The sequence below is a fragment of the Hyperolius riggenbachi genome, chromosome 6 (genome assembly GCF_040937935.1).
Source record: "Hyperolius riggenbachi isolate aHypRig1 chromosome 6, aHypRig1.pri, whole genome shotgun sequence".
Classification (NCBI taxonomy): Eukaryota; Metazoa; Chordata; class Amphibia; order Anura; family Hyperoliidae; genus Hyperolius; species Hyperolius riggenbachi.
The window spans coordinates 152226096-152253243 of record NC_090651.1 but is presented as its reverse complement, the minus strand read 5'-3'; the positions used below and the strand labels follow the sequence as shown (position 1 = coordinate 152253243).

Sequence of the window (27148 nt, the reverse complement as noted above, 5' to 3'; positions counted from 1 at the left end):
CAGTCACTTCTACCTTACTTCCCTTGCTCATCATAGGTAGCTACATGTGCCCTTTAGTATTACATTTTTCTAAAGATTGTATAGTGTGTGTTAAATTTATTAATATACACACCCTAGCAATTTTCTCAGAGTTTCCAATCATTTTTATCATAATTGGGGGAAAAATGTAACATGTGTGTCGTCATATTTATATAGTATTTATATAGTGCTGCCATATTTTGCAGCACTTCAAAAAAATAATAAGAGGCAGACACATGAGGAACGGGAGTGGCATAGGGAGGGAGAGACAGTTTCTGAATGCGCTGGGTGCTGACACATACATGAACCAAGACAGGGCCGGTTCAAGTAACAATTGGGCTCTAGGGCAAAATTTGCCTGGGGGCCCCCCAACAGACACCCCCTGACCAAAAAGCGTCATTAGAGGCCCTTTGTTGCAGCTAAATTTCCCTCCTGGGCCCCTGAGCTGGCTGCTGACCCTCCCCCAATCACCTCCCGACTTAACATACTCTGCAGAGTCCCTGGGGAGCAACAGTTAAGATGGGGAGGGACAACTTAGGGGCCCCTACAGGCTCTGGGGCCCTGGGGCAATTGCCCATTTTTTCCTATGGTAGCTCTGGCCCTGAACCAAGAGGATAATCTTTCTCTGACTATGGAGGGCATGTGGCCCCTGTGCAGCTGCATGGCCTGCACAGGCTTATGTCCACCCTAGGCTGTGATAACCTCCCCTTTGATTGGTGCATGGTCTGTTCGTGTCTCTCTGGAAATATCCAGATTACTTCATTAAGTCAGCACAGCATATGATACAGAGTAATCAAAAGCAGAACCAAGGCACCATCAGTGGAATGTGCGATAGCACTTTGGATTATGGACTGAATATAGTTGTAGAGCTAGTTATTGCAGCCATTCCTTTTACAGTATATAGCATCTTGACTAGTGGCTTAATTGACAGGGTCTTTTCTACAAAACTTTGATAGGGGTTCCAACATTCATACCTTCTCCACTTTCCTTGTCTGTTGGGGGTCAGTAACAAGTGTGGCTACCATAACCATCCCAGCACAGTGACTATATTCCCCTCCACCCATAACTAGTGTGGCTACATCAATACCTACTATGAAGAGGGGGTCTGTCTTGGAGGGAGGGTGAGTAGTTGAGATCCCCACAGACCTGGGCCCCTCTGTGACTGTAGGGGCTTCTCTCCTAGTAGTTACACCTCTGGCAATTTATTGTTATAGGATGAGGTTCTTTATATTTTTTTTATTTCAGCTAGCCTTATGTTGTCATTCTCTGCACTCTAATAAGAATATTTATTTCAGTAATACACCACTGCCTGCTGCCTATGCATATACACATCATGTCATTCACACTTACCAGATTTAATTTGCAGTGCAGCACTCTGATTACTTTTACACTCATTATTCAGGGATAGAACAGTTAGGTTATAAACATTCCCGCACTGAAGGCCAGTCAAGAGGCAGCTGGGTTCCTGTGAGGCCGAGGTAATGGTCTGCCCCTGCGTCCCTACAGCTGTAGTGGAATAGGCAGTTGCTCCAGAACTGGCACCCCAGGATACATTGAGAGAATTTGTCTGGCAAGTTAGTGTGTAGTTGATATTCTGAGCAATACATGGCACTAGAAATAAGTAAAGATAATATTAAAGATGTTACACTTCAGTCATAGCAAAGATGTTAAAAACTCTATAGACAAAGGAGATGCATGTTCCTTTCTTTCACCACAAACCACGCCCGCTCCCCCCGCCAGGCTTACATCCACGTACTTGCAACTAAACAGACTATTTATATAATTTTTTTTCTAAATAACCACAATTCCCACTGATTCCTCTTTCAGTGAGTACCAAACCAAAGTTTTGAATTTTGTCATTTTTACAGATCAGGGAATTGTGCTGTCCACGCCTCCTGCTTCTGCGTTACTATACAGCTTCTCATGTGTTGGTCCATATAGCAAAGATCACATTCAAGTTTGTTTTATACATTTTCTAAACTTATGTACACACACTCGATTGAACTTGGCCATGGGTGACAATAAAGACCGCCTTGGCTGAGAATTATGAGTCAGTCCAGAGCTTGTATAGTGGCTGCTCGATGTCTACTAAGGATCCGACATGCCGGATGTTTAGTGATCCCTGATGGTGAATGAACTATGATCGCATTCGATCCAATCTAGCATCCGTGGGATTTGCTGGAAAAACAAATTTGATCCATAGAGTCCCCACCTTGCAACTTACAAAACTTAAAGTGTACCAGAGATCATGCTGTCTTCCCGCGGTCTGCCATTCTGCCGCGATCAGCCCCGGTAACATGCTCAGTCGGGTCCAGTCAGGGTCTTCTGCGCATGCGCAGACCTCCCATGCATGCACAGTAGACCCAGATTGACGCAACTGAGCCTGTTACCGGGGCTAATCGCGGCTGAATGGCAGACGGCGGGAGGACGGCATGGGACGCAGACATGCTTATGGGGCTGGAGGAAGCCCCGGGTAAGTATTGATTCTTTATATATTTTGATCTCTGGTTTACTTTAAAACTCTGCTTTTCATTTCTTTGAGTTAGGAATTACAGGACCTTTTCATATCTTGTTGAATCAGAGCTGTTTCAGCAGCACATGAGGCACCTACATAGTATTAGACAGGTGGTTTTAATACTTTGGGTGATCAGTGTATTCAACAATGCCAGGATGCTATACTATTTAATATTTTACAATAAAGTCCTAGTTTGATATACCATAAAACACCCATTATCCAGAACTCAGTTAACCAGAATTCTCAAGCAACCAGAAAAGGAGGATGCATAAATCTATTTTTACACTTTTTTATACAGTAATAAACTACTGTTACATTAAGTTAAGTCTGCCCTACATTTTAATTTGTTTTAACATCAATACAGAGTTAATGGTAAGTATACAGTGTGGGGTATAGTGTTTTTAAGGGGGTTTTTTTAGCCGAAGCCTATTTTTAACAGTGTCTCTGCAGTAAATGTTGAAGGAATTGTAATCCGTTTTCTCGGTGATTTTCTCTTTCATGAAATTCTATTGATTACATCGGGGCTGTGGAGTCGGTACAAAAATCATCCAACTCCAGCTTCTTAGTTTATGAAACCCCCGACTCCTGGTACCCAAAATTGCTCTGACTCTGACTCTTCAACACTAACTCCTTAGTCTAATACTTTCATGAAATTCTATTGATTACATCGGGGCTGTGGATTCTGTACAAAAATCATCCAACTCCGACTCCTCAGTTTATGAAACCCTCTCCTGGTACTTAACAACTCCTGGTACTTAAAAATTGCTCCGACTCCTTGACTCCGACTCCACAGCCCTGGATTACATGCCAGAATTACTTGACTAAAAATGACTATGGCAGCTTCTTTCACTTTGGTACATGTTGACAATTGAGGTGGCATTTTATATAGCTGATAGAAGCCTAGTCAAGATTTCTAAATTGATACTGCACTGACTGCTGCAGTATAGGTGTCATATGTATGATCTGTAATACGATATACAATTTAATAATAATTGCTGTGACCGATATAAATTCTTTGTGAAAATTCTAACATACTTACATTAATACCAGCTAATCCTAAAATAGGCACCTTCTACATCTTACCAAAAATACACAAAGAAGGAAATCCAGGTCATCCTATCATCTTTGGTTTGGGGACACTAACAGAAAAGATATCTGGTTGGGTAGAAAACATTCTTAAACCCATGGTAAGGAATACAGCCAGCTACATCCAGGACACCACTGACCTTCTTAACAAATTGACTGCCATGGGTCCGATCCCAGAGGGTGCTATCCTGGCTACAATGGATGTTGAATCCCTTTATACCTACATTCCACACGAGGACGGTATTGCAGCTTGCCAACATTTCCTGCAGCTTAATGATCTACCAACAGAGCCCACACTACAACTTATCAGGTATATACTAACTCACAACTATTTTTCATTTGGGAATGATATGTATCTACAGACAATGGGCAGTGCTACGGGAAGTAGGATGTCGCCCCAGTATGCAAATTTGTTTATGGCCAGATTGGAGGAAAACTTCCTTTCAACTTGTGAAATTAAACCATGGGCTTACTTCAGATTTATAGACGATATCCTATTAATCTGGACAGCATCACAGGAAGAATTAATCAGATTCCACAAAAACTTCTCAGAGTACCACAAGAACATCAAGTTAACGCTCAGCTTTTCAACCTCCCATGTCAGTTTCCTGGATACCACAATTTATATACAAGATAGAATTTTACAAACATCCATATACCGTAAGCCAACTGACCGGCATATTTACCTAAAATGGAAGAGTTTGCACCCGGTACACACCAAAAAATCTATTGTTTACAGCCAGGCTCTGAGGTATAACTGATAATGTTCTAAATCAGAGGACAGAGACAGACAACTTATGTCACTACGTAAAATATTCATAGATCAGGGATATCATCCACAAATCGTTGATGATCAAATACACAGAGCAACTTTAAAATCAAGAGAGGAACTGTTGAAGTAGACCCCAAAGACTGAAAACAACAGAATCCCAATTGTGGTAACCTACAACTGAAAATTAAAGACACTGAGGAAGATATCGAAAGCCCTACAACCGATACTCCATAAAGACAAACGCCTGAAGGATGTTTTTCCTGATTTACCACTGCTTGCTTTCAGACAACCTCCCAATTTGAGACAAATGATTATCAGAAGTGCATTATCTACACCAGAAACTCCAGGCCCATTACCCTGCAATAACACAAGGTGTGAGACCTGCCCTTATATCTTAAGCACAAGCCAAATACAAATACCAAACTCACAGAAATATCATCAAATACAAGACCAATTTTCCTGCGAGTCATCCAATGTTGTATACATGATATGCTGCATGAAATGCCCCTCAAGAGGAATCTATATAGGAGAAACAGGACAAAAACTGCGCACAAGAATGATCCATCACCGCTTTAAAATTAATGAGGGTAAAATGGACACAACAGTGGGCCAACACTTCTGTGAACCAGGACACAGCATGCAAGATCTAAAAGTACTTGTTCTTAAGGGTAACTTCAAAAATGATCAATCAAGAAAAATTTCTGAGTACAAGTTTATGAAAATGTTCACCTTATGTAACATGATTGATTTGGCTTCATGATCTTCAGAAACCTGCTGGATTTCATGTATGGTTGCACTAACTCACTGGCTCCAGCCTGCTGATCACCTGACACCTAACGGATAAACAGTAACTAGCACAACTGTCATCTTCGTGTTTACCATTTATCTGCATCAGTGTTTTAATTCAGCTTACATCTGGAAATATGGCTGAAGAAGGGGACTAGATCACAGAAAGCTTGCATCATTTAAAGGGACTCCGAGCTCATCTAAAAAATAAAAGTTGAACTCACCCGGGGCTTTTTCCAGCCCAGTGCTGGTCGGGAGGTCCCACGACGGCGTCCTGGCTCCTCTCCTACTCCCCTACTCCGGAATGGCTGACCGGCCGCAGCCCGGGCGTCACTCGGCCGAGTGTCGGGCTGCTCCTTCCGCATATGACGTGGCTGACGTCACACGCTGGCCGCCTCGCGTCATCACGGCGGCCAGCGTGGCAGTACCGCGCATGCGCGCTTTAATCGCGCATGCGCAGTACTTTCACGCCGGCCGCCGTGATGATGCGAGGTGGCCGGCGTGTGACGTCAGCCACGTCATACGCGGAAGGAGCAGCCCGACACTCGGCCAAGTGTCGCCCGGGCTGCGGCCGGTCAGCCATTCCGGAGCGGGGAGTAGGAGAGGAGCCAGGACGCCGTCGTGGGACCTCCCGACCAGCACTGGGCTGGAAAAAGCCCCGGGTGAGTTCAACTTTTATTTTTTAGATGAGCTCGGAGTCCCTTTAACTCTATTAGTTAGCCATTAAAAGGTATTATTTTTTACAAAACGTTGTTTTTTTTCTACTTATATAATTTGTTTGGCTAACACGGTACAGAAACTTTTTTTTACTATTTTCCCTAAGCAGAGTCAGCTTTGGAGGGCAGATATTTCTCCTTGTCACCATAAAACAATCAGATAGAGTGATGGACATCTAATGTCCTCACTAAGGTTTACTGCAACTCAGCCTAATGATGCCAAGAGTATAATTTATACTATATACTGTATATCATGCTACTACATCACAAGACATTACACAATATAGATATTTGTATATCCCAACTGAGAATAGAAAACAGAATCTTGTACTTATGGAGATGTATACAATACAAGCACCCACCTGTTTTAAATGTTACATTACTACTAGCTCTTCCTGTGCAGGTCCCATCCTCTGCCCAGAGAGTCGCTGTGTAATTTTGTCCACATTGCAGGTGTGGTATTTCACAAATAGTGTTAGAAGTATTGCAGGACAGGACATCGACTCCTTTCACAACAGCCAAATATGACCTGGCATTCTGGCTGGAATTCCATTGTATAATACCTGAGTTATTGTCACATGATGCATAGGCAGACAGGATCTGTGGAGGGCATGGAACTTAAAAAAAACACCATCAAGAAAGTGTTAGTTTGACAATTGTAGTTACCTTTGCAACATTTCCAATAACTAATAATAATTAGCAAATTTGCATTAACGCTCCCCTTCAACCCTTTTGGTTTTGACTGTACTGTCATAAATCTGTCTGATGCGTCTCTTTGTATAAAGTTGTTTTAGCACTATGCCAGTGAGTCTGTCAGTTGTTTTAACCCTCACAGGATTCTTTTCTATAATTTGCTGCCATTATCTCTTCCACCTGACATTGCCCTTTTTGGTGCCTGTGGCGTCCCAACACAACACAGAGGAGCTGGTGTGAACTGACCCTCAAGTGCAATTCCAGCTTTATATTTTTCTTTTTTAATTTTAGATAAGAAAGTAAAGAATCCTGTGAGGGTTGTATTGTTGCCAGGGCTCCTGGTAGTGTGCCACATCTTCACCTAACCCGTGTTTACTGTCAATGGGAAGTAAGAGAATCTCTTCCACTGGAACAGAAACAACAATAAATGGTGGCAAAAATGTAGACACCCACACTCCTCTCCCTTCCAAATCCTTCTTAATTGACTGTCACTATCAGACTGTCACCAGCAAGCCCTTGTCTCATGTGAGCACTACTGTAGCAGTTTTCATGGCATGTGCTATTTTCTTATATTTGTTTTTACAATATAAAGATTTAAAGTTTTGGCTGCAATCTGTCAGCAGTCACCAGGACTTCTGTGGTGACTACAGTTCATTTCATCTCAATAACATCACAATTATCCCTGACAAGGACAGAAGAGTGGCCATGTAAGGGGAAACAAAAGGGCAGAAGGTATAGTGTCAGGGCAGTGGTGTCACTACTGGAGGATGTAAGCTAAGTGACCACCAGAGACCAGGGCCAATGGGGTCCCACCGGGGGTCGCCTTCTTCTCGCTCTCAGTAGCCACTAGGCAGAGTACACAGGATATTGCTGCTGCCATTTTTATATGTACCTCTTATGGCATGCAGGGGTCCTCTCCTCGGAAGCAGGAAATTTGGGCGCATGAGGCAAGTGGACAAAAAGGGCGCCACCATTTACTCCCATAATAAATATCGTTTGATGGGCGCCGAAAAAAGGGTGCCGGAGATTATTAACGTTTTCATGCGGTCCCCAGAGATTTTTAATGTTTTATAATGGCGCTTGTGATGATTTAACCACTTTAGGATCTCTGGTACGCATATCTACACCCCTTTAAACTTCACGTGCGGATCAGAGGTAGATATGCATACTGCTACCTTAACGTCGCGTTCACGATCCCCGTGCCGTTTTTGGCCGATTCACCGTCACAGCCCCCTCCATCTGTGATCGGGATGTGAGAATCTTTTATTCTCAAGCCCGTTCACTGTTCCCGTGTCTTCCAAAAGCTTGATAATGTCACACAAGCTCTCAGACCTGACGCTTCCCTGTACTTCCGTGTTCTATTAATAGAAACACGGTCTAAGTAGCACCATCTTGTGGTCAAAACGTAAAAATACACCTAATTATACCAGTATACTGTTTTACATAGAAAGTTTATTATTATTTTTATTTTATTTTATTACATTTAACCCCTTCCAACCCTGCCCCACAGTTACAGAAATAAAACACTTGTTAAAAAAAAAAGACAAAAATTACATCATTTAATTTTCTTTTACATAAATAGTTACCTTAGGGACTTTTCTAACATGGATGCCATGAGAGTATATTACTGTTAATTTAGCAAAAAAAAAAAGTCTTGTAATAAGTGAAATAGTATTAAAAATCCCTAAATGGAAAAATGCTCCTTTATTTCCAGATAAAATATTATCACCATACGTTGTACTAGGGACACAATTTAAACGTTGTAATAACTGGTAAAAACGGGCAAACAAAACGTGTGGGTTTTATGTATCGAAGCACATTTTATTTTAAAACTATAATAGCTGAAAAGTGAGAAATAATCATTTTTTTCTTTTTTTCCTTATTATTCCCTTTACAATGCATACAAAATAAAATAATTCATAGCAAAAACGACTACCCAAAGAAAGCCTAATTTGTGGCGAAAAAAACAATATAGAGATAATTTCAGTGCGATAAGTAACAATTAGAGATGGCCCGAACCTCCGATTTTGGTTCGCAAACTGGGTTCACGAACCTCCCGCGAAAGTTTGGTTCGCGCAAACTTTCACGAACCGCAATTGACTGCAATGGGGAGGCAAACTTTGAAAACTAGAAAAATTTATGCTGGCCACAAAAGTGATGGAAAAGATGTTTCAAGGGGTCTAACACCTGGAAAGGGGCGTGGTGGACTGGGATACACGCCAAAAGTCCGGTGGAAAAATCTGGATTGGATGCAAAGCAGCGTTTTAGGGGCAGAAATCACATTGGGCTTGATTCACAAAGCGGTGATAACCCAGTTATCACGCCTAAAAGACTTTAGGCGTGATGACCTTTTCACCACTGAGTTATCACCGCTTTTTCCTGCTCTTCGCGCGAAGTTACCGCGCGTGAGCGCGCGCGCAAAGTCCCATAGGGTTTAATGGGAGCTTCGCGCGAAGCGTCGGGTGCTGCGCGCGCACTTACGCGCGAGTTTCTTCTTATCACGCCTAAAGTGAGTTTAGGCGTGATAAGGGGCTTTTCACTGGCGTGCAAACACTTTGCACCGCTTTGTGAATCGAGCCCATTGAATGCTAAATTGCAGGCCTAAAGTGCTTTAACCACTTGAGGACCCACCCTTTACCCCCCCTTAAGGACCAGCGCTGTTTGTTGTGATCTGTGCTGGGTGGGCTCTGCGGCCCCCAGCACAGATCAGGGTGCACGCAGAGCGATCAGATCACCCCCCTTTTTTCCCCCTTATGGGGATGATGTGCAGGGGGGGGGTCTGATCGCTCCTGCGTGCAGGCTAGTTGCGGGGGGGGGGGGGGGGGGGGTACCTCAAAGCCCCCCTCCGCGGCGACATTCACCCCCCTCCCTCTCCTACCTCTCCCCCCGGTGATCCGGGCTGCACAGGACGCTATCCGTCCTGTGCAGCCAGTGACAGGACGTCCCCTGTCACATGGCGGCGATCCCCGGCCGCTGATTGGCCGGGGAACGCCGATCTGCCTTACGGCGCTGCTGCGCAGCAGCGCCGTACAATGTAAACAAAGCGGATTATTTACGCTTGTGTTTACATTTAGCCTGCGAGCCGCCATCGGCGGCCCGCAGGCTATTCACGGAGCCCCCCGCCGTGAATTGACAGGAAGCAGCCGCTCGCGCGAGAGGCTGCTTCCTGATTAATCAGCCTGCAGCTGGCGACGCAGTACTGCGTCGCTGGTCCTGCAGCTGCCACTTTGCGGTCGGCAAGTGGTTAAAACATCTTGCATGTGTATACATCAATCAGGGAGTGTAATTACAGTACTGCTTCACACTGACACACCAAACTCACTGTGTAACGCACCGCAAACAGCTGTTTGCGTAGTGACGGCCGTGCTGGACTGGTGCGCACAATGGTGAGATTGCTCTTCCTCACTCAGTGATGTCAGATAATGTCTGACTGCCTTATCAACTTTCAATGGTTCTTTCTCTACCATTGTTAACCACTTCCCGACCGCCCACTACACAGGGGCGGCAGGGAAGTGGAGCCCTTCAGGACGGCCTCACCCACAGAGGCGGCGGTCTATTTAAGGGCATGGGCGGAGCGATCGCGTCATCCGTGACGCGATCCTCCGCCGGCGCCTGTCACCGCTCGCTCGCCGCAACATCCCGCCGGCTATACGGAAGCGCCGGCGGGATGTTAACCCCGCGATCGCCGCATACAAAGTGTATAATACACTTTGTAATGTTTACAAAGTGTATTATACAGGCTGCCTCCTGCCCTGGTGGTCCCAGTGTCCGAGGGACCACCAGGGCAGGCTGCAGCCACCCTAGTCTGCACCCAAGCACACTGATTTCTCCCCCCCCTGCCCCAGATCGCCCACAGCACCCATCAGACCCCCCCCTGCCCACCCCCCAGACCCCTGTTTGCACCCAATCACCCCCCTAATCACCCATCAATCACTCCCTGTCACTATCTGTCAACGCTATTTTTTTTTTATCCCCCCCCCTGCTCCCTGCCCCCTCCTGATCACCCCCCACCCCTCAGATTCTCCCCAGACCACCCCCCCAGACCACCCCCCCCCTGTTTACTGTATGCATCTATCCCCCTGATCACCTGTCAATCACCTGTCAATCACCTGTCAATCACCCGTCAATCACCCATCAATCACCCGTCAATCACCCCCTGTCACTGCCACCCATCAATCAGCCCCTAACCTGCCCCTTGCGGGCAATCTGATCACCCCCCCACACCAATAGATCGCCCACAGATCCGACATCAGATCACCTCCCAAATCCATTGTTTACATCTATTCTCTCCTCTAAACACCCACTAATTACCCATCAATCACCCATCAATCACCCCCTATCACCACCTGTCACTTTTACCTATCAGATCAGACCCTAATCTGCCCCTTGCGGGCACCCAATCACCCGCCCACACGCTCAGATTGCCCTCTGACCCCCCCTTATCAATTCACCAGTGCATTAATTACATCTGTTCTTCCCTGTAATAACCCACTGATCACCTGTCAATCACCTGCCAATCACCTATCACCCATCAATCACCCCCTGTCACTGCCACCCATCAATCAGCCCCTAACCTGCCCCTTGCGGGCAATCTGATCACCCACCCACACCATTAGATCGCCCGCAAACCCGCCGTCAGATTACCTCCCAAATGTATCGTTTACATCTGTTATCTTCTCTAAACACCCACTAATTACCCATCAATCACCCATCAATCACCCCCTATCACCACCTGTCACTGTTACCTATCAGATCAGACCCTAATCTGCCCCTTGCGGGCACCCAATCACCCGCCCACACGCTCAGATTGCCCTCAGACCCCCCCCCCCCCTTATCAATTCGCCAGTGCATTAATTACATCTGTCCTTCCCTGTAATAACCCACTGATCACCTGTCAATCACCTGCCAATCACCTATCACCCATCAATCACCCCCTGTCACCCCCTGTCACTGCCACCCATCAATCAGCCCCTAACCTGCCCCTTGCGGGCAATCTGATCACCCACCCACACCAATAGATCGCCCGCAGATCCGACATCAGATCACCACCCAAGCGCAGTGTTTCCATCTATTCTCTCCTCTAAACACCCACTAATTACCCATCAATCACCCATCAATCACTCCCTATCACCACCTGTCACTGTTACCTATCAGATCAGACCCTAATCTGCCCCTTGCGGGCACCCAATCGCCCGCCTACACGCTCAGATTGCCCTCAGACCCCCCCTTATCAATTCGCCAGTGCAATATTTACATCTGTTCTCCCCTGTAATAACCCACTGATTACCTGTCAATCACCTATCAATCACCCATCAATCACCCCCTGTCACTGCCACCCATCAATCACCCCCTGTCACTGCCACCCATCAATCACCCGCTGTCACTGCCACCCATCAATCAGCCCCTAACCTGCCCCTTGCGGGCAAACTGATCACCCACCCACACCAATAGATCGCCCGCAGATCCGACATCAGATCACCACCCAAGCGCAGTGTTTCCATCTATTCTCTACCCTAAACACCCACTAATTACCCATCAATCACCCCCTGTCACTGCTACCTATCAGATTAGACCCCTATCTGCCCCTAGGGCACTCAATCACCCGCCCACACCCTCAGAATGCCCTCAGACCCCAGCCCTGATCACCTCGCCAGTGCATTGCTTGCATCTATTCCCCCCTCTAATCACACCTTGAGACACCCATCAATCACCTCCTGTCACCCCCTAGCACACCTACCCATCAGATCAGGCCCCAATTTGCCCCGTGTGGGCTCCTGATCACTCGGCCAAACCCTCAGACCCCCTTCCGATCACCTCCCCAGTGCATGGATTGCATCTATTTTCCCCTCTAACCACCCCTGAGACACCCATCAATCACCTCCTGTCACCCCCCTAGCACTCCTATCCATCAGATCAGGCCCAATACAACCTGTCATCTAAAAGGCCACCCTGCTTATGACCGGTTCCACAAAATTCGCCCCCTCATAGACCACCTGTCATCAAAATTTGCAGATGCTTATACCCCTGAACAGTCATTTTGAGACATTTGGTTTCCAGACTACTCACGGTTTTGGGCCTGTAAAATGCCAGGGCGGTATAGGAACCCCACAAGTGACCCCATTTTAGAAAAAAAAGACACCCCAAGGTATTATGTTAGGTGTATGACGAGTTCATAGAAGATTTTATTTTTTGTCAAAAGTTAGCGGAAATTAATTTTTATTGTTTTTTTTTCACAAAGTGTCATTTTTCACTAACTTGTGACAAAAAATAAAATCTTCTATGAACTCGCCATATACCTAACGGAATACCTTGGGGTGTCTAAAATGGGGTCACTTGTGGGGTTCCTATACTGCCCTGGCATTTTAGGGGCCCTAAACCGCGAGGAGTAGTCTAGAAAACAAATGCTTCAAAATGACCTGTGAATAGGACGTTGGGCCCCTTAGCGCACCTAGGCTGCAAAAAAGTGTCACACATGTGGTACCGCCGTACTCAGGAAAAGTAGTATAATGTGTTTTGGGGTGTATTTTTACACATACCCATGCTGGGTGGGAGAAATTTCTATGTAAATGGACAATTGTGTGTAAAAAAATCAAACAATTGTCATTTACAGAGATATTTCTCCCACTTAGCATGGGTATGTGTAAAAATACACCCCAAAACGCATTATACTACTTCTCCTGAGTACAGCGGTACCACATGTGTGGCACTTTTTTACACCCTAAGTACGCTAAGGGGCCCAAAGTCCAATGAGTACCTTTAGGATTTCACAGGTCATTTTGCGACATTTGGTTTCAAGACTACTCCTCACGGTTTAGGGCCCCTAAAATGACAGGGCAGTATAGGAACCCCACAAATGACCCCATTCTAGAAAGAAGACACCCAAAGGTATTCCGTACGGAGTATGGTGAGTTCATAGAAGATTTTATTTTTTGTCACAAGTTAGCGGAAAATGACACTTTGTGAAAAAAAACTATTAAAATCAATTTCCGCTAACTTGTGACAAAAAAATAAAAACTTCTATGAACTCACCATACTCCTAACGGAATACCTTGGGGTGTCTTCTTTCTAAAATGGGGTCATTAGTGGGGTTCATATACTGCCCTGGCATTTTAGGGGCCCTAAACCGTGAGGAGTAGTCTTGAAACAAAAATGACCTGTGAAATCCTAAAGGTACTCATTGGACTTTGGGCCCCTTAGTGCAGTTAGGGTGCAAAAAAGTGCCACACATGTGGTATCGCCGTACTCGGGAGAAGTAGTACAATGTGTTTTGGGGTGTATTTTTACACATACCCATGCTGGGTGGGAGAAATACCTCTGTAAATGACAATCTTTTGATTTTTTTACACACAATTGTCCATTTACAGAGGTATTTCTCCCACCCAGCATGGGTATGTGTAAAAATACACCCCAAAACACATTGTACTACTTCTCCCGAGTATGGTGATACCACATGTGTGGCACTTTTTTGCACCCTAACTGCGCTAAAGGGCCCAAAGTCCAATGAGTACCTTTAGGATTTCACAGGTCATTTTGAGAAATTTCGTTTCAAGACTACTCCTCACGGTTTAGGGCCCCTAAAATGCCAGGGCAGTATAGGAACCCCACAAATGACCCCATTTTAGAAAGAAGACACCCCAAGGTATTCCGTTAGGAGTATGGTGAGTTCATAGAAGATTTTATTTTTTGTCAAAAGTTAGCGGAAATTGATTTTAATTGTGTTTTTTCACAAAGTGTCATTTTCCGCTAACTTGTGACAAAAAATAAAATCTTCTATGAACTCGCCATACTCCTAACGGAATACCTTGGGGTGTCTTCTTTCTAAAATGGGGTCATTTGTGGGGTTCCTATACTGCCCTGGCATTTTAGGGGCCCTAAACCGTGAGGAGTAGTCTTGAAACGAAATTTCTCAAAATGACCTGTGAAATCCTAAAGGTACTCATTGGACTTTGGGCCCTTTAGCGCAGTTAGGGTGCAAAAAAGTGCCACACATGTGGTATCGCCGTACTCAGGAGAAGTAGTATAATGTGTTTTGTGGTGTATTTTTACACATACCCATGCTGAGTAGGAGAAATATCTCTGTAAATGGACAATTGTGTGTAAAAAAATTAACAAATTGTCATTTACAGAGATATTTCTCCCACCCAGCATGGGTATGTGTAAAAATACACCCCAAAACACATTACACTACTTCTCCTGAGTACGGCAATACCACATGTGTGGCACTTTTTTGCAGCCTAACTGCGCTAAGGGGTCCAAAGTCCAATGAGCACCTTTAGGCTTTACAGGGGTGCTTACAATTTAGCACCCCCCAAAATGTCAGGACAGTAAACACACCCCACAAATGACCCCATTTTGGAAAGTAGACCCTTCAAGGTATTCAGAGAGGGGTATGGTGAGTCTGTGGCAGATTTCATTTTTTTTTGGTGCAAGTTAGAAGAAATGGAAACTTTTTTTTTTTTTTTTTTTTTCTCACAAAGTGTCATTTTCCGCTTACTTGTGACAAAAAATAATATCTTCTATGAACTCACTATGCCTCTCAGTGAATACTTTGGGATGTCTTCTTTCCAAAATGGGGTCATTTGGGGGGTATTTATACTATCCTGGAATTCTAGCCCCTCATGAAACATGACAGGGGGTCAGAAAAGTCAGAGATGCTTGAAAATGGGAAAATTCACTTTTTGCACCATAGTTTGTAAACGCTATAACTTTTACCCAAACCAATAAATATACGCTGAATGGGTTTTTTTTAATCAAAAACATGTTTGTCCACATTTTTCGCGCTGCATGTATACAGAAATTTTACTTTATTTGAAAACTGTCAGCACAGAAAGTTAAAAAAATCATTTTTTTGCCAAAATTCATGTCTTTTTTGCTGAATATAATAAAAAGTAAAAATCGCAGGAGCAATTAAATAGCACCAAAAGAAAGCTTTATTAGTGACAAGAAAAGGAGCCAAAATTCATTTAGGTGGTAGGTTGTATGAGCGAGCAATAAACCGTGAAAGCTGCAGTGGTCTGAATGGAAAAAAAGTGGCCGGTCCTTAAGGGGTAGAAAGCCCTAGGTCCTCAAGTGGTTAAAGCTTACATCTATTTTTTAAAATACTTGTTCTGCTTGCTGTTCAGTACCTGCAACGAGAATATTTTATGGAGGGCAAGTCTGCCAGTGACCACGGGTAATGGCCGGGGAATCCTGGTTCTATACCGGTCCGGAGTGGGAGCCTAAGAAACGCCTACCACCACCACACATCCAAGGAAGACAGCAGGCACACTGTGGTCAAAGGAGCAGGAATGGCTACCACACACATCCAAGGGAGGCAGCAGGCATGGCATGCACGTCCCGAGGTAGTGACCAAAAATAACAATACAGGAGGACTTTCGAGGCCCTGCTGTATATGTGATATGAATCAACTTTAAATCCTTTAACGAGAATCTGTTATGGAGGGCAAGTCTGCCATTGCGAGTGACCAGTGACCATGGGTAAAGGCTAGGGAATCCTGGTTCGATTCCGGTCCAGAGTGAGAGCCTAAGAAACGGCTACCACCACCACACATCCAAGGAAGGCAGCAGGCACGCTGTGGGCAAAGGAGCAGGAACGGCTACCACACACATCCAAGGAAGGCAGCTGGCATGGCCGGAGTGGGAGCCTAAGAAACGCCTACCACCACCACACATCCAAGGAAGACAGCAGGCACACTGTGGTCAAAGGAGCAGGAATGGCTACCACACACATCCAAGGGAGGCAGCTGGCATGGCATGCACGTCCCGAGGTAGTGACCAAAAATAACAATACAGAAGGACTTTCGAGGCCCTGCTGTATATGACACTGATAGACTTTACTACCTTTAACGAGAATCTGTTATGGAGGGCAAGTTTGCCATCCATTCAAGTAAAAGGTATGCACTGACTGCCAGGTATAATACAATGTGCAGTCACAGATGCAGTGAAAGGTATGCAGTGACTGCAAACAGCTGTTTGTGTAGTGACGGCTGTGCTGGACTGGTGCGCACCATGATGAGAGTGCAGGTGATGGCGGCTTCCCAGCCCATATTGTCGCCGGGCTGAGGTAGCTAAATGACAGAACAGTGACTGTCCAGCTGATCAAATTTGGTCTGTCCACAATGAAGCAACGACCTTATTATCTTTGGTGTGCCACCCCCCGAGACACTCATGTAGCCGGCGGTCATTGCTTCATTGTGATATGCAAGCCCTTTCACCGCGGCAAGGTAATGATCACGAAGGGGAATGGGCACATGTACATGCCTTTTGTTTTGTTGTTGCAGCTGCAGTGCAGCCAGAAAAATTAGGCAGGCATGTACACGCACCAGAATTTTTTTTATAGTGGCCGCTGCTAGCAGCGGCCTTTAAAATTCAGGAATCCGCCTGGAGTCCTGGACCCTGTTGGTGGTGGCAGAGAAGGCAGTCAAGCGGCAGAGGTGCTGTGTGGGGAGCGACTTAGTCTTGGGGCAGGCAGCCAGACACAAGGCGTACAGGCAAAGATGCTGTGTGTGGGGACTGACTTAGTCTTCGGGCAGGCAGTAGCCCTCGGGGATCCATGCCTCATTCATTTTGATAAAGGTGAGGTACTAACACTTTTGTGACTTAGGCGACTTCTCTTCTCAGTGACAATGCCTCCAGCTGCGCTGAAGGTCCTTTCTGACAGGACGCTTGAGGCAGGGCAAGACAGAAGTTGTATGGCAAATTGGGACAGCTCTGGCCACAAGTCAAGCCTGTGCACCCAGTATTCCAAGGGTTCATCACTGCTCACAGTGTCTACATCCACACTTAAGGCCAGGTAGTTGGCTACCTGCTGGTCCAGGCGTTGGTGGAGGGTGGATCCGGAAGTGCTAAAGAATGCCCGCATGTCCGACATCACCATCACAACATCACCGTCACCATCGCTGGAGCGTCCTGTCCTTGCCTGAGTGAACATGGGAGGAGGATTACTGGCAGTGGTACTTTTATTACGTTGTGCTGTGACATCACCCTTAAACGCATTGTAAAGCATAGTTTCCAGCTTGTTCTGCATGTGCTACATCCTTTCTGCCTTCTGGTGAGTTGGTAACATGTCCGCCACTTTGTGCCTATACCGAGGGTCTAGTAGCGTGGCCACCCAGTACAGCTCATTCCCCTTGAGTTTTTTTATACGGGGGTCCCTCAACAGGCTGGACAGCATGAAAGATGCCATCTGCACAAAGCTGGATCCAGGTGTACTCTCCATCTCCTCTTGCTCTTCCTCAGTGATGTCAGGTAAGTCCTCTTCCTCCCCCCAGCCACGATCAATACCACGGGAACGTCGAGCAGCACAAGCCCCCTGCTGCAGTTGCTCTTCTGCTGCCGCCTCCTCCTCCTCCAAAGAAACACCTTCCTCATCATCCGAGTCTGACTCCTCTTCCCCACACGACTCTTCCTCCTCTGTGCTGCCGCAGGTGTTGAGGGAACATCTGATTCTGATGAAAATTGCTCCCACAACTGTTCCTGCTGTAACTGTTCCTCTTCACGCTCCTCCACAGCTTGATCCACCACTCTACGCACGGCACGCTCAAGGAAGTAAGTGTATGGATTCAAGTCGCTGGTGCCTTCACTGCGACTCACCAGGTTAGTCACCTCCTCAAAAGGCCGCATGAGCCTGCATGCATTTCGCATCAGTGTCCAGTTCGGGGACCAGAACATCCCCATCTCCCCAGGTTGTGTCCTTCGACTGAAATTGTAGAGGTTCTGGGTGACGGCTTTCTCCTGTTCTAGCAGACAAGAGAACATGACCAGGGTCGAATTCCAGCGAGTCAGGGTATCACATATCAAGCGTCTCATGGGCAAGTTGTTTCTCCGCTGAATGTCCACAAAGCATGCCATGGCCGTGTAAGACCGCCTGAAATGCCCACACAACTTCCTGGCCTGCTTCAGGACGTCCTCTAAGCCTTGGTACTTTGACACAAATCTTTGAATGACTAGATTCAGCACATGTGCTATGCAGGGTAAATGTGTCATCTTTCCCAAATTCAAAGCGGAAAGGAGATTGCTGCCATTGTAACACATCACGTTGCCGATCTCCAGCTGGTGCGGGGTCAGCCACTGATCCACCTGTTTGTTAAGAGCAGCCAGGAGAGCTGGTCCAGTGTGACTCTCCGCTTTGAGGCAAGACATGTTTAAGATGGCGTGACACCGTCGTACCTAGCATGCAGCATAGGCCCTGGGGAGATGGGGCTGTGTAGCTGGAGAAGAGATTGCAGCACCAGTAGAGTTCAACTGCCACTCAGCCAAGGAGGAGGAGGAGGACGACAGCTAAGAGGATGTAGCAGGGGGAGAGGAGGTGTCAGGAGGCCTGCCTGCAAGCCGTGTAGGTGTCACAAGTTGGTCCGCTGCACAGCCACGTACTCCCTGCTTGCCATCGGTCACAAGGTTGACCCAATGAGCTGTGTAAGTAATGTAGCGGCCCTGACCGTGCTTGGCAGACCAGGCATCCATGGTCAGGTGAACCCTTGACACAACGCTGTGTGCCAGAGATGACACCACTTGCCTCTCCACTTCACGGTACAGTTTGGGTATCGCCTTTTTAGAGAAATGATTGCGGCCTGGCATCTTCCACTGCGGTGTCCCAATGGCCACAAATTTACGAAAAGACTCAAAGTCCACCAGCTGGTATGATAACAGCTGGCGAGCTAACAGTTCCGTCACGCCAGCTGTCAGACGCCAGGCAAGGGGGTGACAGGCAGAAATTGGATTCTTCCGCTCAAAGATTTCCTTCACGGACACCTGGCTGCTGTGGGCAGAGGAGCAGGAACCGCTCAAGGGCAGAGGCGGAGTGGAGGAGGGTGGCTGTGAAGGTGCAAGGGAGAAAGTGGCTGAAGATGCTGCACCTATAGGAGGAAGAGGAGAAGGAGGGTGGCTTTTCTTTTGTGTGCTGCTTTTGCTCAGGTGCTCTTCCCATTTCAGTTTGTGCCTTTCCTCCATGTGCCTTCATAAGGCACTTGTTCCTACGTGAGTGTTGGCCTTTCCACGGCTCAATTTTTGGAGGCAGCAAAAATCTATTAACCCTTCGCACACTCACATACAAATGTTCAAACAATTGCATTCACAGATTCACTCATCCAGGCACAACTGTTGTGCCTGGATGAGTGAATCTGTGAATGCAATTGTTTGAACATTTGTATGTGAGTGTGCGAAGGGTTAATAGATTTTTGCTGTTTTCTAGCCACACCCCCTTCAGCACCTCCCTTTCCCTAATAATTTATTTAATGTCCTAACTAGAGGCGATGTGCCTGGATATATGTATGTTTAATTTTTGGAGGCAGAGACAACAGATGGCATTGCTCCGATCTGAGGCAGACACATTAAAAAATTTCCAAACCTCTGAGCCCCCCAGGGGTGATGGCACAGGGGTGATGGCACTATGGTGGCATCAGCAGCTGACGTTGAAGGGCATGTTGGCTGGCTGTCCAGAGGTGGTGATACAAGGCACTGGACACTACCACCAGCTGTTTATGATGACGAGCTCCCCCTGCTTCTTTCAGCAACTAGTCTCCTCCTACTCCTCTCTGACTCCCCCTCTGAACTGTCCCCCTGTTCATCTCCTCTATTGGGAACATACGTTGGATCCGTATCATCGTCATCATCATAATCATCCTGCCCAGCTTCGCTTGCCTCAGACACCTCAAAAACTGCACCAACAGCAGGTACTTCATCATCTTCACACATTACGTCCATAGTGTCGCCACCTAACTCAGACATATGAGGTGGTGTAACTTGCTTAGCGCCTTCATCTGGTTGTAACAATAATCGCTGTGAATCAGTTAATTCCCCACCAATTAACTCCTGCGAAGTGTCAAATGCAATGGATTTGGTGCTTGTAGGAGCGCTGGTGGCTGCAGAAGATGAGGTGTTCTGTGTTAAATAGTCAACCATGTCCTGACAATCTTGGGAGTTGATGGGACGTGCCTTCTTCTGAGCACTGTACTTTGTTCGAAGGCCGCACGAAATCACATCAACGCGACCTTGCACAGATCTGCCGGGTGGCCTTCCTCTGGGTCTGCCTCTACCTCCGCCTGTTTTGTCCGTTGTGTCCATATCGGGGGGGGGGGGGTGATGAAGTGAAAGGTATGTACTGACTTGACTAATGCAATGTGCAGTCACACAGGTGCAGTTAACAGGTATGCACGGAGTGGTATATCACACTGCGTGCACTCACATAGGTAGGTGGGTGCACTGAACACAACAGGTAGGTATATGCAGTGATGAGGTGGGTGCATTGAACAAAACAGTGATGGGTATTACAATGTGCACCTGTCACACACAGACAGGTAGCGGACAGGCACAGTGACACTGAGTGCGCTCAGCTCACGTAGGTAGGTTGGTGCACTGTGAACGACAGGTAGGTAGGTATATGCAGTGATGGGTATTACAATGTGCACCTATCACACACAGACAGGTAACGGACATGCACAGTGACACTGCGTGCACTCAACTTATGTAGGTAGGTGGGTGCACTGTGAATAACAGGTAGGTAGGTATATGCAGTAATGGGTAATACAATGTGCACCTGACACACACACACAGACAGGTCGCGGACAGGCACAGTGACACTGCGTGCGCTCACAAACGTAGGTTGGTGCACTATGAACAACAGGTAGGTAGGTATATGCAGTGATGGGTATTACAATGTGCACCTGTCACACACAGACAGGTAGCAGACAGGCACAGTGACACTGTGTGCGCTCAACTCACGTAGGTAGGTGCACTGTGAACAACAGGTAGGTAGATATATGCAGTACTGGGTATTACAATATGCACCTGTCACACACACAGACAGGTAGCGGACAGGCACGGTGACACTGCGTGCGCTCAGCTCTCATAGGTAGGTGGGTGCACTGTGAACAGCAGGTAGGTAGGTATATGCAGTAATGGGTATTACAATGTGCTCCTGTCACACACACAGGTAGTAACTGAATGTGCTGGGCCTGGCAGTGGCACACACACAGTATGGATTATCAAGGCTGTCTATGCAACACAAGTGTCAGTGGGACATACAAAAAAGAAAAAAAATAGATCACAAGAACAAGATTAGCTCTCAAAAGAGCTGTTGTGGGGTGCTATTTTAGCAATAAGAATCAGCAAGGAGCAAGCTAACAAGCCTACAAGAGCCTAACTAATCTTTCCCTGAGAGAGTCTGCAGCAGCTGTCCATTCTCTATTTGCTGCAGGCACACAAGTGAGTATAACGGCCGGCGGTGCCTGCCTTTTATAAGGGGGGAGGTGGGGCTCCAGGAGGAAGTGTAGCCCGATTGGCTACAATGTGCCTGCTGACTGTGATGTAGAGGGTCAAAGTTGACCCTAATGGTGTATTATGGGGGTGAACCGAACTTCCGGAAAGGTTTGCAGTTCTCCACGATCGCGAACCACCGGAAGTTCGCTGGGAACCGTTTGCCAGCGAACCATTCGGGCCATCTCTACTAACAATAAAGTTATTGCTGAATGAATGGGAGGAGCGCTGAAATGTGAAAGTTGTTTTGGTTTTTAAGGGAAAAAACCTGTGATCCTGAAGTGGTTAAGTTTACAAAATGTGCCCGTAACGAATAACGTTTACAAAAATACTAAACATATTTATCGTATTTAACTAAAACATTATTTAAAATTGTATCCCTTACTGTTTGTAAAACATTATTATTCAGAAAATAAAGTGATCAGTACGTAACGTAAATTGTAATATATTTTTTACAGTCACTCTTTGTAATACATTATTCTCCACACAATAAAGCAATCACTAAGGGGGGTTTTAGAGTGAGGCACCACCAGGGGGGTCTTAGGGTTAGGCACCACCAGGGGAGATTTAGGGTTAGGCACCACCATGGGGGGTCTTAGGGTGAGGCACCACCAGGGAGGTCTTAGGTTAAGGCACCACCAGGGGAGATTTAGGGTTAGGCACCATCAGGGGGGGTCTTAGGGTTAGGCACCACCAAGGGAGATTTAGGGTTAGGCATCACCAGGGGGTTCTTAAGGTTAGGCACCACCAGGGGGTCTTAGGGTTAGGCACCACTAGGGGCGACTTAGGGTTAGGCACCACCAGGGGATTCTAAGGATTAGGGATAGGTACAGGGAGAGTTTTGTGCGAGAGTAGGGTTAGGTTTAGTTGTAGTAAAATGTTAGTAATATTTACTAATGTTTTACAACAGTTATTACGAACACACTTATATTTTTTTTCATCATTATAAACAATATTTTCAGATTTTATTATATGAAGAAACGATAAATGAAGGTTATTCACAATAATATACAATTATAACGATTAAACATATATTATGTTTATTTTAACAAACAAAATTATACGTTTCACTTTTAAAACAGGGAAGATTATCGTTTTCACAAGTTCTGATTTCATACACATTATTAAATGTTTTTTAATTTCTCAAAAAAACATTATTTGTAAATGAAATACAACACAATGGGCCTGATTCACAAAGCGGTGCTAACAGTTAGCACGCTGGTGAAAAGCCCTTTATCACGCCTAAACTCAGTTTAGGCATGATAAGTTTAGGTGTGATAAGTTTAGGTGTGATAAGTTTAGGCATGATAAGTTTATGTAAGTTTAGATCGCGTGCAGCGTCCCGCACGCAAAGCAGCGCAATTAAACTCTATGCGAAGTGCACCAGACTTTGCTAGCGCAAAACTTTTGATCAGCTGTGCACTGCGGTGCTAACCCAGTTGGTGCTTAAACTTATCACGCCTAAACTTATCACACCTAAACGTATCATGCCTAAAATTATCACACCTAAACTTATCACACCTAAACTTATCATGCCTAAACTGAGTTTAGGCGTGATAAAGGGCTTTTCACCAGTGTGCTAACTGTTAGCACCGCTTTGTGAATCAGGCCCAATATTTTTATAAACGCTATTACCAATTATCGTTTACACCCCGCGACCTTTTTTCCCGACGCCCTTTTTTGCATGTACGCCCTCTCCTCCTATTTGCCTCACTCTCCCTGTTCTTACATCTATATAGCCATGGCAAGATGCCTATCTGGTGCTCTCGTGGCATCTCATCATCAACAATGCATCTGGACAAGGTTGCATGGATGCAATGGAGGACTCCTGCATGGTGTGAGCAGCAAATATAAAACTGGTGACAGCAGTGGCCTGATGTGTGAATGGGGCAAGGGAAGCAGGCATGGAGGGGGAGTGGCATATTTAGGAGGCATGCTTTGCACTGTTGAGGTAAATGGCAATACTGGGGGAGGTGGGACTGCTGAGGTTACATGGCTGTATGAGGGAAGAGGCATAAAGGGTAGGATGCACCATCAAAATTTTACTTGGGGGGCATCATAGACTGAAGTTACCTCCCTGTGTCTTGGAGTAGCATGCTGTTGGCAGTGCAGACACTGCCACAGGTGACAGCTTACAGCCTGAACTTTGGATTTTTAGATGGCAGAATTTTAGTGTTTGTGGAATCTCAATTATCTCAATTATGTCATTTGCACCTTTTTTATTGTTTGCTTTAGCATGGAAAAGCAATTATAAAAATGTGTCTGAATTAGGGTTTTTAAGTGAAGTTATTTAATTGGTATGACGCTCAGATCAGAACATTTTTTCTGTGACAAACTGTCTAAAAAAATTAAGGACAGCTGTCAGTGATCACCTTTATACTTACTTGTCTTAACATGAACAGAAATGTTCCCATGACTGTTGCAATAGGCAGATGTGCTGATAATCGAAACTTCATAAACACTGTCACAAAGCAAGTTTGCCAGTTCATAGGATGTGTTTGAAGTTAGAAAGGAAGTTTTATCCAGCCCACTATTAGCTGTCACTGAATACGTCAATGCACCAGGGGCGCTAGCCCATGTGACGGTCACAAACTGTGTGCTGCAGGACACTGATGTCACAACATTAGTGGGAACACAGGGGGCTGAAACACATTAGCAAAAAGTATGTTAGTGAAAAATCACAGTTTAATATTTATGAATTACAATGTTATATACAACAAAAGGGCAAGCAGACACAGTAATGGCATACATATTTTTTTCATTTTCTGTGTAAATACATAGGTTCTTATTTGGTAACATGGAGTAATATGGATTTTTAGTGTCAATTAGAGCAGTGGCAGTTGTGATAGAAGTTACATAGTAGTAAACTAATTCAGTAGTAGTCATAGTACGGAGCAGTGCTATTCAGCGCTGCTAGATTTGGGCGCAGCCGGCGCCGCCATAGACTGTAATGGGAATCAGTCTATAGCGGCGCTCAGTGAGTAACGTCGGCGCCGTCAGAAGACGGAGCCGAAGTTGCTTAAAAACATAATAATTCGGCCTCCAGCAATCGCTGGAAGCCGAATTATTTCATTCCCCCACTATCCATGGCGGCCTGGAGGGGGAATAGTAATTAATTCGGCCCGGACTTGTGCAGAAGCAGGATCAGCCATATAACAGCTGGATCCTGTGCCCAAGTCTACCGGCGACGAATTCAAATGTACTCGTCATAGTAGTATTAGAAGTAATATTAATGTAGTAACAGCAGCAACAGATAAATATATAAATACAAAAAATATACAAATAAAAAAAACTAAATTCTTGATTTTGATTTTAATATATAGAGATATGTGCAGCCCTGTTCAGGACCATCCCATGATACCTTACATGTCTTCACAAGAAACTTTGTGACATTATTCTGTGACATTGCATAGGAATAAACAGGATAGTCCTGTTTATTAAGGTGTAGAGTGGGGTTGTTCACCTCAAATAACATCTCAACCATGATACTGACTAATGAATTCTAGAACTACATTAAATATGTTGTAATATTTCCTGCTGCCAATTCTTTTTATTTTTTTCGCATATAGAAAATACAGGGTGCACAAGAGGCCCTATATTTTAATCAAAAATGTTATTATGTCTAACACTTTCTTACCTACCTGTCCCAAATAATGCCCATTTTCAACACTGATAGTCACTAGAAATGTGAATGCCACGAAATGCTGCTACAATTTGACCATCAGGTTTGCCCAGCGAAGTGAATCACAAGAAATTTGCGCATCGATAGTGACCTTTGCAGATAACGGGACAAAGATTCTAAGGTGTTGCCATGGTGATATAGTGTATTTAGTAAGTTTTGGATGTGGACAATGAGATCATATGAATCTGTCCTAATTTGGTAGCTTTGACATCATTAGCATCATTAGTGTACAGTGGGAGGCATTGCAGGAAGTGATGAGTGGTGGTACGCATCGCTTGGAACGCAGAAGAAGGCCGCAATAGTAGTATAGGGGGTGCTATTGTGGCTAGGAACGTGAACAATCATTCACGTTCCCATGCCTGTCGGCCGGTGAGGGCGAAACCAGAAGTCGTCGCCGGCGGGTCCAGGAGCATCAGAGCGGAGCTGCGAGGGCACCGTTCAGCTGCAGGGGGCTGAGGGAAGCCCCAGGTAAATTAAACTCATTTTTTTGGCCAGACTTAAAGGGGGACTTCAGCCTAAACAAACATACTGTTATTAAGTTACATTAGTTACAGTATGTTAATTAGAATAGATAGGTAATATAATCTTTTACCCACACTGTTTTAAAAGAACAGGCAAATGTTTGTGATTCATGGGGGCTGCCATCTTTGTCATGGGGGCAGCCATCTCTTTGGTTGAAAGGAGGTGACAGGGAGCAAGAGACACAGTTCCAACTGTCCTGTGTCCTGATAACCCCTCTCAGCTGCACACACTAGGCTTCAAATGTCAAATTCAAAATGTAAAAAAAAAAAATTGCACCAAAACAGCAGAACGAGAACAACAACATCAGAAATCCCATTATGCTGTGCACAGCATAAGGTGAAAACTGCCCGGGCAGTTTTCTTATGTGCAGCTAAAAATGAGGCTTGTATAACAGAAACAAAGTTCTAATGCTGTGAAACTGTTAAAGAAAAACCAGGCCTTTTCAGTTCTGCTGAGTCGATTTTTAGTCCGGAGGTTCACTTTAAGGTTCACTTTAAGTATGAAGGAGCTAGACTTTAGAGTACTTTGTAGGTGAAAGTTAATCTTCATACACAGGTACACGGCAGGTTGCCCGGCAGGCCACAGAGAAGCTAGAAATAGCAAAAAGTAGAAAGCGAGTTGATGTGTGGATTGAAAGAGTGAGTTCAGTCAGTTATTACACTTAGGCAGCAGACCTGGAGGACAGGGTTTATTGGAATCACGTGTTATATCAGGCAGGGGTATTAAATCACATGCTGTAAAAACTTTTAGGCTAAGTTCACAGTGTTCAGCTGGATATTGCATGCGATATAATGTGTTATAGTCAGTGTGACCTGCAATGGAGACTGGACATAGACTTTAATACAAAGCCTGCATGCTGCGAGTAGAATAATCTGTTAGGGCCCATTTCCACTATCGCGAATTCGCATGCGTTTTTCCGCATGCAAATTCGCATAGCAATACAAGTGAATGGGACTGTTTCCACTTGTCAGGATTCCTTCGCGTTTTTCTGTGCAGAAAAAATTCGCATGGCAGAGCCATCAGAATTCGCATATCGCATACCGCTATGCGAATCGCATACAATCTATTTAATGGGAAATTCGCGTGAGGTTTGGGTATGCGAATTTT

The 27148-nt window shown here is 45.5% G+C and overlaps 1 protein-coding gene across 2 annotated transcripts in view; it reads right to left on the bottom strand.

The window, feature by feature from the left end:
* The window catches only part of LOC137521174 (mucin-3B-like), a 164443-nt gene that overhangs the window by 60700 nt on the left and 76595 nt on the right, over positions 1 to 27148 (bottom strand). For both annotated transcript variants that reach the window (XM_068240097.1, XM_068240096.1), the window contains 3 exons: positions 24222 to 24479; positions 6256 to 6510; positions 1369 to 1629 (listed from right to left, as the gene is read on the bottom strand). In XM_068240097.1, the coding sequence (XP_068096198.1) occupies positions 1369 to 1629; positions 6256 to 6510; positions 24222 to 24479 (774 nt within the window). The remainder of the gene's footprint in view (positions 1 to 1368; positions 1630 to 6255; positions 6511 to 24221; positions 24480 to 27148) is intronic.